At 45.3% G+C, this 17021-nt stretch overlaps 2 protein-coding genes across 2 annotated transcripts in view; one reads left to right on the plus strand and one right to left on the minus strand.

The window, feature by feature from the left end:
- Positions 1–2100: 2100 nt before the first annotated feature.
- LOC308141251 (transmembrane protease serine 9-like) lies at positions 2101–11016 on the minus strand. Its single transcript, XM_080511337.1, has 10 exons — positions 10970–11016; positions 7722–7742; positions 7396–7561; positions 6999–7267; positions 5812–5945; positions 5263–5665; positions 4827–4998; positions 4487–4740; positions 4273–4370; positions 2101–3387 (listed from the first exon to the last, which is right to left on the minus strand). The coding sequence occupies exons 1-10, from the start codon at positions 11004–11006 to the stop codon at positions 3067–3069; spliced, it is 1875 nt and encodes a 624-aa protein (XP_080367463.1). The 5' UTR covers positions 11007–11016; the 3' UTR covers positions 2101–3066.
- Positions 11017–15274: 4258 nt separating this feature from the next.
- The window catches only part of LOC308141637 (transmembrane protease serine 9-like), a gene marked incomplete at its 5' end in the record, with an annotated part of 8555 nt that continues 6808 nt past the window's right edge, over positions 15275–17021 (plus strand). Inside the window, one exon of the mRNA XM_080511844.1 lies at positions 15275–15286. Coding sequence (XP_080367970.1) covers positions 15275–15286 — 12 coding nt within the window. The remainder of the gene's footprint in view (positions 15287–17021) is intronic.

Below are 17021 nucleotides of genomic sequence, written 5' to 3' on the forward strand. Positions count from 1 at the left end.
ATTCTTACTGTCGTGGATTTTTTGATGGATTGCAGTCCAGGGCCAAGTGCAACGTCAGAAACCTTCCACGAGCATGTGTCATTCATTCTCTGGCCATGTGGAAAATTACGCACAAGTTGGTCCCGGAACATATTTACATGAACTTGACCTTGATCACAGAGACGCAAAGACGAAAAGGACATTTCTGTGTCCCTTTCTCCAGAACCTCCAGAAGACAGAGGTTCTAGTTGCTGGGTCAGATTATGGAATTCTTTAAAGAACACATTAAAATGTTCCCAAACAATAAATACATTTAAAAATATGTTTAAGGAGATGCAGATGGAGGAATATAAAAAAATGTAACTTGCATGTTGCAGTGGGGAAATTTGTTTTGTTTTCTAAATTGTTCAAACGGTTGATTTTTAAACAGTGAAGTGTTACGGCGGAGAGCCGGTGTGCAGAGTTCTGAAGCCAGAAGCAGGGAGGTGCTGCGCGGCGAGGAGGCTGGCCGAGGACGCTGGTAGAGCCGTGGAATACCTTCACACACGTTCCTCGTACAAGAGACACGACCTTCTGGCCCCGGACCTCCTCCCTGCAGGGTTTAAGATGTGGGAGCAATCAATCAGCTGATTACCTGCAGGAGCGTCCATGAAGGCGGCTCCGGTGCTGGAGGAGGTGTGGATCCTCACAGTGAAGTGTGTGACAGTTTTGTTGACTGGATCACCGCCGTTTATGGTCGTCGATCTTTCTGTACATATTCAAAGGGGCGTGAACAACAAGACGACGTCTTCATCGTGCTCCTTTCCACCATGACACTGTTCACATTAATGTACGACCCTGTTCAGGAAAACGTGAACCTGGTTGAATAAATAAATAAATGAATGAATGAATGAATGAACTATACTGGAACTCAACAAAACAAAGAAAACAGGCCGGGAGACGAGATCTGGATGCAAACAGAGTATTTATGGCTAAAACCCGGAGCCCAGGTTGCTTCTCGGTTCAGTCTTTAAAGACACTCCTTCAGGGTCGTCCCCCTCCCATCAGACACCCCCCCCCCCCCCCCCTCTTCTTCTTGATCATTCATCGTTAGTTTGGAAATGACCGTGTTTCTTCACAATGCACATAATGCGTGTAGGAGGCTCCTCCTCAGCGTTTTTCCGTTCATCGTACGTTCTAATCGTGTTCGCCATCTGGTTTTTTCCATGGCTGTACTGGGATACAGTTAGAATTGACTTCTGATCTTTCCACGACCTGAGATCGATCTCTGGTCCTTCTTGTGGTTGACCCCCGTTGTTCTGTATGAGGCCGTCTGCTGAAAGCTGATTGGTTGTTGGAGAGAGGAAGACGCTCTGTGCTCACGAAGCCTCCTGAGGCTAAAAGTCGCTCGTCATGACGTCACTCTTAAGAAAAATCTTAGAATTCCTCGAAATTGTCATTTAAAGGAACTCTTAGGCTTCTTAAAAGTCCTCCTCACTACTTTCAGTGGTCTCTTAGGGGTTCGGATGCTTTGTGAATTACTTTTATCTTAGTGAGGTCAAATCCTCAGGGAAATCTTGAATTTCGAGGAATTCTAAGGTTTTCCTTCTGAGTGACGTCACTGAGAACTACTCTTAGTCTTAGGATGCTTCGTGAATACGATCACCGGAGGGTAAGAGGGACTGGCTCTCAAACAAAATGAAAAAAAAAGTAGAGAACCGCCTCCGCAGCCGACGACATGACGGTGTTTGTTTCAGCCCGGTCACTCGTCTTACAGAGGCGGAGGGTCGGAAAGTTGAAATGGCCAGACATACATTGTATTTTATCACTCCAAACAGAGAAGTACGTCTATACTGACAGTTTGGCGTCACCCTACCTGCACACGGTCCTTCAGCAACAGTTTGCTCAAAGGCTGAAAGCTCGTTAGGATTTCTGGAATCTAAGAGCATCGAACCCGAACCCAGCCTTCGGGAAACGCGTCGTCGTAAAACCACGTCAGCTCATAAAACTGAGAAAAACGACACATGGCTTCGAGAAGAAGCGAAGAGACTGGAGCTTTTGCGCGTCGTGCCAGAAATCGTTCTCTGTGCATTTCCTTTGAACAGCATGTCAAACATCAGAGAGCAAACAAGAACCAAAAAACACCGGATGGACATTATTTATTTTCACACTGATGATATAAATACATTTAAAAAATAAAATAAACTGCCTGCAGTTCTCATGTATGTGACAAGTTTTCTTTCTTTTTTTTTTTTCCTCACAAAAATCCTTCATACAGACATTTATTTCTCACTTCTTAGATGTAAACTGGTTCCTGACTCATGGTTTGTTTGTTTGTTTAGACTGTGTCTAGCTGGTTCATGACTCATTTGTTCATGTTGTGTGAATAGTTTTAGTTTCCTACAGAACACGTTCTGGAAGTTGTTTGATACATTTCTGGGTTAGTTCCTCGTGGTTTTTGGAACGTTTTGTAAATTGCTTTCGGACGGGATTTGTTGTGGTTTCTTGAGACTCTTCAGACAATTTTTTTTTTAGGTTTAACTTTGAGTTGTTTCCAGCTGGGTTTTGTTTTGGACTGTTTCTAGAGCAACCTTTAATTAATAAAAAAGTGAACTAACTAATCGCAAATCAGGCTTTGAGAAATTTCAGTCAATAGCAGAAATGATGAAGTTGTAATTAACACACAACAATCAAGGATTCAGTACAGGAGCCCCTCTTTGTCCCACCACTAGAGGGAGCTTTGCTCTCAGTTATTACCTTAATGAGGACATAATGACTACATTGGTGATAGTTCAGTGCAAACTATATTTCAGGATTATTTTCCAGGAACCATCAGGACATTCTAATTGTTTAATTAAATAGTGTATTTATCCTTGTTGTTTTCCATGGTTCACTCAAGTGTTTTTTTAATCAGTCATTTCTGACTGGTTCTGACTGTTTGTAGATGACCTGATTGACTATATTAAAGTAGTTTGGGGGTTTTTTCAACCTCGACATCTTTTATTTATTTTCTGACTGATGACAGGATGTCTGTTTTATTAGCTTCTGGCTGGATTCGCCTTCATCTCGCGGGCGTTTGTCAAATCATGTAAATCAGGCTGAGCGTGTCTACGAGAAGAAGTGAGCGCTGATGACGAGGACCAGGAGGTGGAGGAAGACGACGAAGGAGGCGGAGAGGTTGGCAGTGCCCCCGTTGGGGGTGGTCTGAGAGGGTGTGGTTGTGGTGTTCCCGTCGGTGCTGTTCCTGAAGGCCGGCGATAAGAGCGTGCCCAGGTTCTCTGTCAGAAAGGTCTGGAAGCGTGTCACCCTGCTGAAGACCATCGTGGTGTCGGCTCGAACTCGGCGAGTCGAGTTGTTTCCGGTGGTCAACACGGCGGCCTGAAACCACGAGTCGTCCTGCTGACACATCAACGGACCGCCGGAGTCGCCCTGAACCCAGAGGAACATTAGAACGTGGTAACAGTGGTGTGCAGTCAGGGGCAGCAGTGCAAGCACTGCTAGCACTGCTAGCCCTGTCAAAAATGATTTTTTTTTTTTTTTTGGAACTTCATTGTTAACCTCTTGTGGAAGCTGGGCGCTGCTATTGGGTTAAAATGTTGAGTGACGGTATCATCCGCCAATCAAATCTTGACGTGTTATTGACGGAATGCCTTCGGGCCAGCAGAGTTTCTAGTGCTAGCCTTGGTGTCGTCATTGAAATGAGGTTAACTGATTGGCCCATGGGCAGGTGGTGATGACGCTTTATTATTATCGGCCACTCTGGAATGATGGTGGCTAATTTAACAGCACGACCGGATGATAGCATAGCGGACCTGCTTCAGGGCCTTTTTTCAAGGCGCCCGTTTGCAGAAGAAATGGAAATTGTGAGTAGAGGACGACCAAAGGCTTTGTGCAGCATTTTACAGCGGGAAACCACCAACACTGCGTGACAGCGAGCTGAGAGCACAACAAGCTGCTCTGCCGGCCCTGTTTATTCCTCAGTAGAACCTCCGGAACATGGACTAGCAGTGGCTTTAGCAGCTTCGTAGAGCGATTCATGAAAAAGGATCACAGGATGGATTTCATCTACAAGTGATGGGTCAGTGCTAGTTTGTTTTTTTTGCTACTTTCTGTGTACTTAATTCTACAGTTTTATTCAACCAAATAAATTAAACCCGTGTTATTCAGAATGAACCTGTTGTATAGGAGGAAGAGTGACCTGCCTCAGTGGGGCCCCTGGGGGGCATTCAGGGTCAGAGGGTCTTGCTGAGGGACATACAGTGGTCACCTCTCAGCAGTGGGACTCAAACCTGCGAACCAATAGTAACAGTTTACCTGCTCCACGGTGAAGTTGGAGGTACAGATGTTGTCAGCGGAGGACGCGTTCCCACAGTTGGCCACCGAGGTCTGGATCTCCTGAAGAACTTGTTGATCTGAAGAAGACGAGGAAGAAGAAGCCGTGATGTGAAGGCGAAGGACCTCCACTGGTGTGGATCACACGTTCCCCTCAGAGCAGGCCACATCAAGCAGAGTCAGTGTTCGGACTCACCTCCTCCCCGGCCCGAGTTCCAGCCGGCGGCCCAGCAGGTGCTTCCCACGGCGAAGGTGCGTCCGTCGTCCAGGCAGATGGGCTGGATGTAGTTGGTCAGGGTGGGCTTGGTGGACAGACCCAGCAGAGCCACGTTGGAGCCGCTCAGGCTGCTCAGAGTGATGTTTGCCACGTCGAACGTCATCTCGAAGGGGTTGGAGCCGATCTGCTGCAGTCGACCCAACACCACCGTCCACTCGGACGCCACCGCCGAGCTGAGGGACACGAGACACCGCCATGAGTGGAATATCTCAAGACGGACTGAACGCACTTCCACGGAGGCTGAAACCCTCGGGTTCACCTGGAGAAGCAGCCGGCGTCGCTCATCACGGTGTTCTCGGACACCAGAGTTCCACCGCACACGTGCAACCCGTTCCTCTGCAGGCTCGCCATCCACGGCCAAATGCCGGCGGAGGCCGCCGAGCTGCCCCCGTCAATACGAGGGCTCAACGGGGCCTGACCGCACACCACCGCTGGAGGGGATCGGCGGAGAGAGAATTAATTGGTTTGGGGAAAGGAACCCAACTTGATTCAAACGTTCAGCTCTATCACTGAGTGGACTGAAGTCCTGATCTGTAAATGTCCTGTTGGTATAGATATATGTGATGGAGTATTAAAGTTGGAATGACATAATCTGAGATCCAAACAGTGAAGACATTTTCCCCATTGAGACGATCTAATTCAGTTGAAGTGAACTTGCATGTAATGTCGAAGAGTTGAAGTAGATATAAGCTCACGTGCGGGTGTAGTGGTTGGAGGGGTGGTCGTGGTGGTGGTGGTGGTGGTCGGGGTGGTCGTGGTGGTCGGGGTGGTCGTGGTGGTGGTGGTGGTGGTCGGGGTGGTCGTGGTGGTGGTGGTGGTGGTGGTGGTGGTGGTGGTCGTGGTGGTAGTGGTGGTGGGTGGTGGAGGTGGGAGGCCTGGACACGTGACGCTCAGGTCGCTGTCGGTCCCCGTGGATCTGACGGTGACGTAGCCCGGCTGGTTGGTGGTGATCTGACTGTTGATCCAGTCCATGTAGCGCGACACTTTGGCGTACACTCCTGGGAACTGAGCTAAGGCACAACCTCTTCCAAAACTCACAACTCCCACCTCGACCCAAACATTATCCTTCTTGACCACCAGTGGACCTCCTGAATCCCCCTGAAGGAACAGAAGCACGAGGAGTCAGTGAGGAGGAGGAGTCAGTGAGGAGGAGGAGGAGGAGGAGGAGGAGGAGGAGGAGGAGGAGGAGGAGGAGGAAGAGGAATCTGCAGAGGCGAAACAAATGTTCTTGTTGGCATGGTTACCTGACACGAGTCCCTCCCTCCTTCTCCGGCACATATCATGTTGTCTGTGATTCGACCCACTCCATAGCTACAGTTACACTGTCTGCTCCCCACAACCGGAACGTTCACCTCCATCAGGTCATTAGTAGTAGAACCTAAAACAATACAAGGTCGGATCGAGAACATGTCATCAGGACAACTGGAAAGAAACAATACTTCCCCTATTAGTCATAAAGCCCAGGAGTACATTGCATATAGACCAGTTGGACTCATTTAACATGAGTGTTCAGGCTGGACACGGTCTTACTGTGTCCCATCCATGTCCCTGGACATGGTTACCTGAAGAGGTGGACTTTCTCTAACATCCAAAACAAAGACCAGCTGAAGAGATTACATTTTCAGGTGGCTCTGACTCAGTCAGTAGCTTGTTCTCAATCGGAAGCTTGTGGGTTCCATCCCCAATCTGTCCAAATGTGAAGGTGTCCTTGAGAAGGCACTGAGCCACAAACTGCTCCCAATAGATGGGCTTAGTGCTTTCCAGAGCAGTCGCCTCCGTTGGTGTGTGAACGGGTCACGATGACTAACACTGTGCAGCAGAAGGAGATTCTCCCTCATGCTGGGTGAGTTGGTCCCTGCAGAGGGCGCCAGCTTCAAAACAGACACACCTCAGCAGACCTCTATCCTGCTCAGAGGTCAGAGGTATGCCCCACCCCCCTCGGCATCTCACTTCCTGGTTGCTTCACCATTAGACATAAGCACGAGATGCCGCACGGCCTATCAGCACCTGTTGACGCGACGTGCCTACAGCGCCGCCATCTTGGGGCTCGTGCTCGTGCTAACCATATCAATCCCGGGCTAGAAAATCCACAAAAACATTCCCAAACCTCTTGACACTGTCAGTCACATTCACCCATTCACACACACAGTCACACACCAGTGGAGTAAGTCGTCATGCGAAGGTGCCTAATCCATCCGTTAGAAGCAATTTGAGGTCCAGTGTCTTGCTCAAGGACACTTGGACAAATGAACAGGCAACGGACCTGCAACCCTCCCATTGGGAAATGACTGGTTGACCAACCGAGGCACTGCCACCCCTGGGCTGACCAGTGGGTGACCCCCCCCCCCCCCCCCCCCAGAGGAGACAGAGGATGTTGCGGGTGACAGGAGGCCTGGGCCTCTTAACCTTTCACAGTATAAATCTGACCTACCGCCTGAGCGTTCTGAGCCCCAGCCGGTGACGGTGACTGTGACCCCGGTGTGGAAGGAGCTGCCCGGGGCCGCCAGGCAGACGGGGACGATGTAGTTGGTGAAGGTCACCGGCGAGGAGAGCAAGAGCAGGGCGATGTCGTTGTTAAAGGTCCTAGAGTTGTAGTTGGGGTGACTGATGACCCGTGAGACGAGCCGAGACTCCTCGTTGGGGTTCGGTCCCGACTGCCTCTGACGACCCAGGTACACTATGATACCGTTGGCCGAGATCCTGAGAGTCACAGAGGAAACAGAAAACACACGTTCATGCCTTCATTTGAGGAACTCCGTCCTTTCAGGCTCTTCGTGTTTCATGTGGAATCAGAGTTGGTGAAGATGCCTGGAACTGAATCTACTCACCTCTCGAAGCAGTGGGCGGCGCTCAGCACCCACCGGTTGTTGATGAGGGATCCCCCACAGAAGTGACTCCCAGAGATACTGTGCAGACTGACCTGCCAGGGCCAGTGGCCGTCGGGGGCCACCACTCCGCCAACGATCCTGTTGTTCCGAGGAGCTCTGCCACACACTGAACACACAAGTTCACTCTGAACACTGATCGTCCTGAACCCTGAACAACTTTCACTCATTGATCCACAGCTCTTGTTCACCGCTAACATCACGTTGAAAATGTTACCGATGACAAAAGAGAAGAAGGTCAATTATGGCAGAATGAAAGAGGGACTCACCAGACGACTGCGACGCAGACTCTGAAATACAAGAAAAATGTCTTGAGAAAACGTTTCACATTTCAGGCGGCTACTTAAAATTGCATAATGCAGAATGACACCATGACATGTTGCAATGAGCTTGTGTTCGTCTTGCAGGAGGTGAAAATAGATCGAACACGCAACAGGTGCCGGTGTTACTAGCATTAGCATTAGCATTAGCCTGTGACTGTGTATCGTTCCGGTGAAGGAGAATGGTGCGTGGACCCGCTCTGATTGAGACGCTCTGTGTCACAGGTCGCCTCCACACTCAGTGACTCAGGCACAACGTCTGCATTTAATTCTGATATTTACAAATTGATTCGTTAGCTTCCTTGTTGTGCGTTTCCTTCATTGCGCTAAATTGGCTGAGTTCTCTGTTTTTGCAAGTTTCTTCACTGTTTCTTTTCTTTTAGCTTCTCTTAATAAAAGAGCAAAAGAATTTAGGCAGTTTTACTCTTTGCACTTAACGACAGACACAAAATTCCCAGTATTAATTACAGGGTTTTATTTTCCTTGTACCCCTACGAAGGAGGCGGAGCGGAGACGTCTGTCTACTGGAGTCCCAGAAAGGCTAAAGGTCATAGGTTCACCTCCTGATAGTCCTCTGGCTGCTTTATGCTAACGATAAAACTTCATTGTTTGTTTTAATGTGTTTCTTTCATTTCTTTAAAAGCTTTGATGTATTTCTTTGATGAATAAATGTCTTATGTCTTTGTAAAGTTTTTCTGTCTTTCTTTAATTTCTTTGTAACGCACTGTGGATTGCCGTGTTTGAATGACGCTCCATGAAGAAAATTGCCTTGCCTTGCCTTGCCTTAATGGAGTAATCATATCTAATCATGTTTCTTTCAGTCCACACAGTCACATTAATAACAGGGTCCATTCAGACTGTGTCAACATGTATTTCAGGGACCAGATCTTCAGAAGTGACGAGCCCGAGACTAAAGACGAGTGCAAACAGGAAGTGAAGCTCTTTCAGTCAAAGTGCCTCCTGACACACTGGGACGCACTGGGACACACTGGGACACATGGGGACACACTGGTACACACTGGAACACACTAGGACACACTGGGACACACTAGGACACACTGGGACACACGGGGACACACTGGTACACACTGGAACACACTAGGACACACTGGGACACACTAGGACACACTAGGACACACTGGGACACACTGGAACACACTAGGACACACTAGGACACACTGGGACACACTGGGACACACTAGGACACACGGGGACACACTGGTACACACTGGAACACACTAGGACACACTGGGACACACTAGGACACACTAGGACACACTGGGACACACTAGGACAGACTAGGACACACTGGTACACACTGGAACACACTAGGACACACTGGGACACACTGGGACACACTAGGACACACTGGGACACACTAGGACACACTAGGACACACTGGGACATTGTCACCCTGGGACGGTGGCGTTGCAAGACAATACGTCATCATCATCAGTGTGCTGCATGTTTTCATTTCAGACCAGAGGTTCAGACCACCAGGGGTTCAGACCACCAGAGGTTCAGACCAGGGGTTCAGACCACCAGGGGTTCAGACCACCAGGGGTTCAGACCACCAGAGGTTCAGACCACCAGGGGTTCAGACCACCAGGGGTTCAGACCACCAGAGGTTCAGACCACCAGGGGTTCAGACCACCAGGGGTTCAGACCACCAGAGGTTCAGACCACCAGGGGTTCAGACCACCAGGGGTTCAGACTACCAGGTTCAGACCACCAGAGGTTCAGACTACCAGGTTCAGACCACCATGTTCAGACCACCAGGTTCAGACCAGTTGATGTTGATTGAACCAAACACCAAATGTGTCATGGAAGCAACACACTTGGTTAAAAGGATCTAACTGGACCAATATAAAGATATATACAAAATAAAGACCCTTCAGGAGCCACGTAGCAGTTCAGTCTCACCTGGAGTGGGCGGGAAACGTAAGATATCGCTATAATAACCTTTAAATTGACACTTGAAAGCTTTGCGGTGTTGCGGTCACACAGTGGACTTCATGAAATGACAACAAATACTCTGAAAATGACGACAATCTGAACAGGAAGTCAATTAAAATGAAACATTCTGGTGCAAATTACAGTGAAATGTCTCCAAAAACTCCGATAAGTCCCGTAAAACCACTTTGCTTGCTGGTTTCCGAAGGCCAGATTGGAGCCTTTTGCCGGTTTTGGTCGACGGACCTCATGTTTGACTTAAAGTGAGACGTCCTCTCACCAAGGTGTGTTTTCACCACGGTGTGTCTCGCCCTCGTCGGTTTCATTCATTTTAGCCGGCTTTGTGAGCAAGCTATTCGTTTCCTACGATTTTTTTCTCAAATTGCCTGAAACTGTGGCGCAAATATCGCTACAATAACCTTTAAATTGACACTTGAAAGCTTTGCTGTGTTGCGATCACACAGTGGACTTCATGAAACGGTTTATGATGTAACAAGACAACAATTACTCTGAAAATGACGACAACCTGAACAGAAAGACAATTTTAACGAAACATTCTGGTGCAAATTACAGTGAAATGTCACCAAAAACTCAGATAAGGCCTGTAAAACCACTTTGCTTGCTGGTTTGGTTGTGAGACGTCCGGTCGCCGTGGGCGACGCCGTCCTCTCGCCACCGAGGACCTCCCCCGTCCCACCACGACGTGTCCCGCCCTCGTCGGCGCTATTCTAGCAATTTTGTTTCTCCTCCACCTTTTTCTCAAATTGCCTGAAACCGTGGCGCAGAGCCAATGTTCCAGTCAATTACTGGAATTAGCTGCAGGCCAGTCAAAGGTGGAGAACAGGCTGCAGTCGCACCGTCCTGCCAGCAGGGGGCCTAGCGAGGCGAGGCTACGGCGCAACGTCCACCGCCGCCACGGCAAAACATGGCGGCGCGACTCCCTCGGGGCCTTGTAATCCGGTTCTACGGTCCCGGCTGGTAGTTTTAAGAGTTGAGCTTCACAGCGAATGGCAGCCAGTTCGTCGTACGTCGGTACGGACGTCGGTACGGACGTCGGTACGGACGTCGGTACGGACGTCGGGATTTTTGTGTTTTAAGTTCATGACAAAACCAGACAACGGCGCCACCTTAAGGCCTCGTACGCTCACTGCACATGACATTGTCGCTTGTCTCACACACACACACACACACACACACACACACACACACACACACACACACACACACACACACACACACCTTACCTGGAACCAGCAGAATCAGCACCGCCGTCACACACATCAATCTGCACGAGGCCATAACTGGAAATTCAGAGCTGAAGATCTGCTGCGGAATAAATAAGCTTCCAGGCCCCGCCCCCTGACCCCCCCCCCCCCCCCCTCCCCCAGTTTCACAGGTAAGGACACACCTCCGTTCCGTCACCTGTCTTACTGTACTGTGTGTGTATGTGACTCATGTACAAAATGTCATTAAGAGGGAGCGCCGCATCTTTGTGTTTCTTACACTCCTGAAATAAAAACTACAAGTTCGCCCCCCCCCCCTTGGCATTTTTTTAATTATATAACAGGTACATGCTACCTGTACCTGTACCTGTACCTGTACCTGAACCTGCTACCTGTTAAATGTACCTGTGCCTGTACCTGTACATGTTAACTGTACCTGTTACTTGTTACCTGTACCTGAACCTGTTAAATGTACCTGTACCTGAACCTGTACCTGTACCTGAACCTGTTAAATGTACCTGTAACTGTACCTGTACCTGTACCTGAACCTGTTAAATGTACCTGTAACTGTACCTGTACCTGTACCTGAACCTGTTAAATGTACCTGTAACTGTACCTGTACCTGTACCTGAACCTGTTAAATGTACCTGTAACTGTACCTGTACCTGTACCTGAACCTGTTAAATGTACCTGTAACTGTACCTGTACCTGTACCTGAACCTGTTACCTGTTAAATGTACCTGTAACTGTACCTGTACCTGTACCTGTACCTGTACCTGAACCTGTTACCTGTTAAATGTACCTGTAACTGTACCTGTACCTGTACCTGTACCTGTTACCTGTTAAATGTACCTGTAACTGTACCTGTACCTGTACCTGTACCTGAACCTGTTACCTGTTAAATGTACCTGTACCCTGTACCTGTTAAGTGTACCTGTAACCTGTACCTGTACCTGTACCTGAACCTGTTAAATGTACCTGTACCTGTACATGTTACCTGAACCTGTTACTTGTTACCTGTACCTGAACCTGCTAAATGTACCTGTACCTGAACCTGTTAAATGTACCTGGTACCTGTACCTGTACCTGTTAAATGTACCTGTACCTGTACTGTAAGAAAACTGATAATATCACAGACAACCTGATGAAAAATTAAAAAAAATTTTTTTTTAATTATATGACAAAAGTAAAAAGCAACACGAGAAGAAGGAAGCAAAAACTCCTAGAAAACCACAATCAGATTCTAGAAATAAAGAAATAGAATCACAAAGAGACCTGAGCAACCAAGAGAGGAATTCCTCACACAAACGATGACGGTGTTCCTGAACAGCCACTGAGAGTTGAAAAGGATCATCATTCTGAGGTTTATTGGTTTTTGATTAACAGAAATCGAGGACTTCATAAGTCATCAGAAATGTTTTCTAGAACCTTCTGTACTTTTCCACCGAGGTTTTCTTTTCGCGCGCAGAGATCAGATGTGTAATTATATAGATGAAGAAACGACGAGGGTGGAATCGGCGCTGAAGACGATTATCATGCCAGAGAAGAAGAAGAGAGTGTCGTCAGGTTGGACTGGTCAAACTGCCTCCGACCGGCTGTTCAGCCAACAAGATTCAAGAATCAACCTGAAGGACCATCAGTGGTGTGACTGCTGGTGGAGACTGCTTCTTCACAGTACCTGTACCTGTACCTGTACCTGTGCCTGTACTTGTACCTGTACCTGTACCTGTACCTGTGCCTGTACTTGTACCTGTACCTGTGCCTGTACTTGTACCTGTACCTGTACTTGTACCTGTACCTGTACCTGTTACCTGTTAAATGTACCTGTAACTGTACCTGTACCTGTACCTGTACCTGAACCTGTTACCTGTTAAATGTACCTGTACCCTGTACCTGTTAAGTGTACCTGTAACCTGTACCTGTACCTGTACCTGAACCTGTTAAATGTACCTGTACCTGTACATGTTACCTGAACCTGTTACTTGTTACCTGTACCTGAACCTGCTAAATGTACCTGTACCTGAACCTGTTAAATGTACCTGGTACCTGTACCTGTACCTGTTAAATGTACCTGTACCTGTACTGTAAGAAAACTGATAATATCACAGACAACCTGATGAAAAATTAAAAAAAATTTTTTTTTAATTATATGACAAAAGTAAAAAGCAACACGAGAAGAAGGAAGCAAAAACTCCTAGAAAACCACAATCAGATTCTAGAAATAAAGAAATAGAATCACAAAGAGACCTGAGCAACCAAGAGAGGAATTCCTCACACAAACGATGACGGTGTTCCTGAACAGCCACTGAGAGTTGAAAAGGATCATCATTCTGAGGTTTATTGGTTTTTGATTAACAGAAATCGAGGACTTCATAAGTCATCAGAAATGTTTTCTAGAACCTTCTGTACTTTTCCACCGAGGTTTTCTTTTCGCGCGCAGAGATCAGATGTGTAATTATATAGATGAAGAAACGACGAGGGTGGAATCGGCGCTGAAGACGATTATCATGCCAGAGAAGAAGAAGAGAGTGTCGTCAGGTTGGACTGGTCAAACTGCCTCCGACCGGCTGTTCAGCCAACAAGATTCAAGAATCAACCTGAAGGACCATCAGTGGTGTGACTGCTGGTGGAGACTGCTTCTTCACAGTACCTGTACCTGTGCCTGTACCTGTACCTGTACTTGTACCTGTACCTGTACCTGTACCTGTGCCTGTACCTGTACCTGTACTTGTACCTGTACCTGTGCCTGTACCTGTACCTGTACTTGAACCTGTATCTGTACCTGTACCTGTTAAATGTACCTGTACCTGTACTTGTGCCTGTACCTGTTACCTGTACTTGTACCTGTACCTGTTTCCTGTTTCCTGTACTTGTACCTGTACCTGTACCAGTGCCTGTACTTGTACTTGTACCTGTACCTGTACTTGAACCTGTATCTGTACCTGTTAAATGTACCTGTACCTGTACTTGTGCCTGTACCTGTTACCTGTACTTGTACCTGTACTTGTACCTGTACCTGTTAAATGTACCTGTACCTGTACTTGTACCTGTACTTGAACCTGTATCTGTACCTGTACCTGTTAAATGTACCTGTACCTGTGCCTGTACTTGAACCTGTACCTGTTTCCTGTACTTGTACCTGTACCTGTACCTGTGCCTGTACTTGTACTTGTACCTGTACTTGAACCTGTATCTGTACCTGTTAAATGTACCTGTACCTGTACTTGTGCCTGTTACCTGTACTTGTACCTGTACCTGTACCTGTTAAATGTACCTGTACCTGTTAAATGTACCTGTACTTGTACCTGTACTTGTACTTGTACCTGTTGCCTGTACCTGTACCTGTACCTGTGCCTGTTACCTGTACTTGAACCTGTACCTGTACCTGTACCTGTGCCTGCTTGGTGTGCTATAATAAGCCACGAATGTTTAAAATGGAGATTATATTTATTGTTCAATGTATGAAATGTAAAATAAAAAAACAGGTTTTTTTTCTAAAATACAACTGAGATTAACAAGATACTCAAGTCTTGGAACCTCCACGTTGCTGGAACTTTCCTCGTGAGGTGAATTGATGCTAAATCGAGACATTTTGACTCAAAATTTTAGTCCAAACTTTTTTTTTTTTTTTTATTTCACTTCAACTGTGTGGATAAAAGCAAAATATGACCCAAAGATCCATGAAAGTCCAGCAGGGTCCAGCGGTAATGTGAGAAGTAGCTCCCCCTGCTGGGCCCGCCTGATCACTGCACCTCCAGCTCAGCTTTTACAAGTTGTCTGTTCATGTCCAAGAAATTAATAATTAGATTAGAAACCATCACTTATCATTATTAATCCACACCAACATTCCCACTTTAGTATTTTCTCTTCCGTTCCTGTGAATTAACTTCACGGTGAGAATGAAACGTGATGCGTTCAGGTTCACCGTTTATCTTTTAATCCACCAGACAAATACGGGATTTTATTAAATAAATCGATTTAATCTCCATGTTGGGATTAATGGATCAACATGGTCTGTTTATTGGTTGCAGCAGTTTTCAGTTCAAACTAGTATTAATTTATTTACAAAATCACTTTATTTATTTGTTTCGCTTCAATAATTCAATATAAATGAAAGTTTAACTAATTCAATAGAAAAACACTGGCTTTAGCCTTCGGGGTGTAAAGTAATGATTTTTTTCTAGTTTCCAGATTACAGTGAAAACGAGTGAATGATTTGTTTCTGAAGTGATTCCTGGTTTATCTTTTCATCTCCTGTGTGGTTTTTTTTTCTTCCTGCTCCATTGTTTGACTCTGTTTGTACAGCGATTGTGTAAAAAAGTCAACATGACTCACCTGGTAATCAAGGCTGAGCTGAAAACTTGTGTAACAAGGAAGAGCTGGACGAGATTAAACAACTAGACTAATAATCAACAATTACTGGTTTGTTTGGCTTCAGTTCCTACAGAATCTTCCTGCAAACACAAAGAGGCTGAACGTGAGAGATGAAGTGATGAAGGGATGAAGGGATGAAGGGATGAGGCGGTGGAGAACGTGAGGAAGCTCCACTGAGATTATCTGAGTTGTGAACTAGACTGGGTCATTAGGCCGTAAATATATTAGAACAGTAACTAAACTGCATTGATTAACTAGTGACCTTGACCCTGGAGTGGCAGGGGGCCGGCCACAGAACAGAACAGCCTCTTTTGCAACTTTCCACGAAATGCATGATTTTTTTCTCCTGGAGGTACAATATTAAAGTTTTAAAAAAAAAGTACTTTTTTTTTTTATTAAAAATAAATAGATAAAAAAATTTTTTTTAAGTGTATATATATACTTTTACTAAAACAATAAATGCATTTTTATTGTTTTAATGATTTTTTAAATTGTGACTTTTCATTTTATTTTGAAACTGGTTTGAGGAATTTTTTTATTTATTTTATTTATTTATTCATTTATTTGTCATTTTCTGTTTAAGTGGGTTTTTTTCTACATATATATATATATATATATATATATATATATATATATATATATATATATAAATATATATATCCCTGTCCTGGAGCGACAATAATAAAGTTTAGAAAAAATAAAAAAATAAATAAATATATATATATATATATATATATATACTTTTACTAAAACAATAAAATAAATTTTATTGTTTTAATGATTTTTGTTGTTTTTGCCATTTTCACTCTTAAGAATGTAAAAATTGTGAGTTTTCCTTTTATTTTGAAACTGGTTTGAAGAATTTTTGATTCATTTATTTGTTTATTTATTTTTGTCATTTTCTGTTTAAATGTTTTGGGGTTTTTTCTACTTATATTTTCTTCAGCTGTTGATGTAGTTTTAGCCAGATTTTAAGCTATTTGTAGCCAGAAGAGGGTTTATTTATTAAAGTATAAATTGAAAGCAACGTGAAGATAACTTATATATATATATATATATATATATATATAATGTACAGACTCCTGATATTATTATGAACTTTCCTTTAAACGTTTATCTCATGCAGGATTAGTGAAACCTTTCCTGACGAGTCACGTTGCCGGCGATTCGCTCATCATCTTATTTTTAGTCTTGATTTTCCAGAGAACAAAAGTTGTGAGACAATTAAGACGTGAAAGTTCCAGGAAGTGATTCTCAGTTCTTTGTTCTGCCTCATCATTTATCAGAAACATTCTGGTTCCTCTGGTTTCTGTGTGTGTGTGTGTGTGTGTGTGTGTGTGTGTGTGTGTGTGTGTGTGTGTGTGTGTGTGTGTGTGTGTGTGTGTGTGTGTGTGTGTGTGTGTGTGTGTGTGTGTGTCAGGATGACGGAGCATTCCTCCACCTTCATCTTACAGTTACGTTTTGCTCCACTGCAGGAAACCGGATCGTCAAGTTCATGTCAGGTAATAAAAAAAAAAAAAAAACATTGATAATAATAATTAATTGTTCTTGGAAAAAGAACAAAAGAAAAGCAGCTGTTTGTTTCTTTGTTCAGTGTTTCATTAGTCGGGTGTTTCTGCCTCTTGACACCAAATGAAGATTTAGGATGATAAATATTCTGTCGAGAACAAAGACATGAGGAGGAATGAGGACACGTGGT

This window comes from Blennius ocellaris (genome assembly GCF_963422515.1).
Source record: "Blennius ocellaris genome assembly, chromosome: 16".
NCBI lineage: Eukaryota > Metazoa > Chordata > Actinopteri > Blenniiformes > Blenniidae > Blennius > Blennius ocellaris.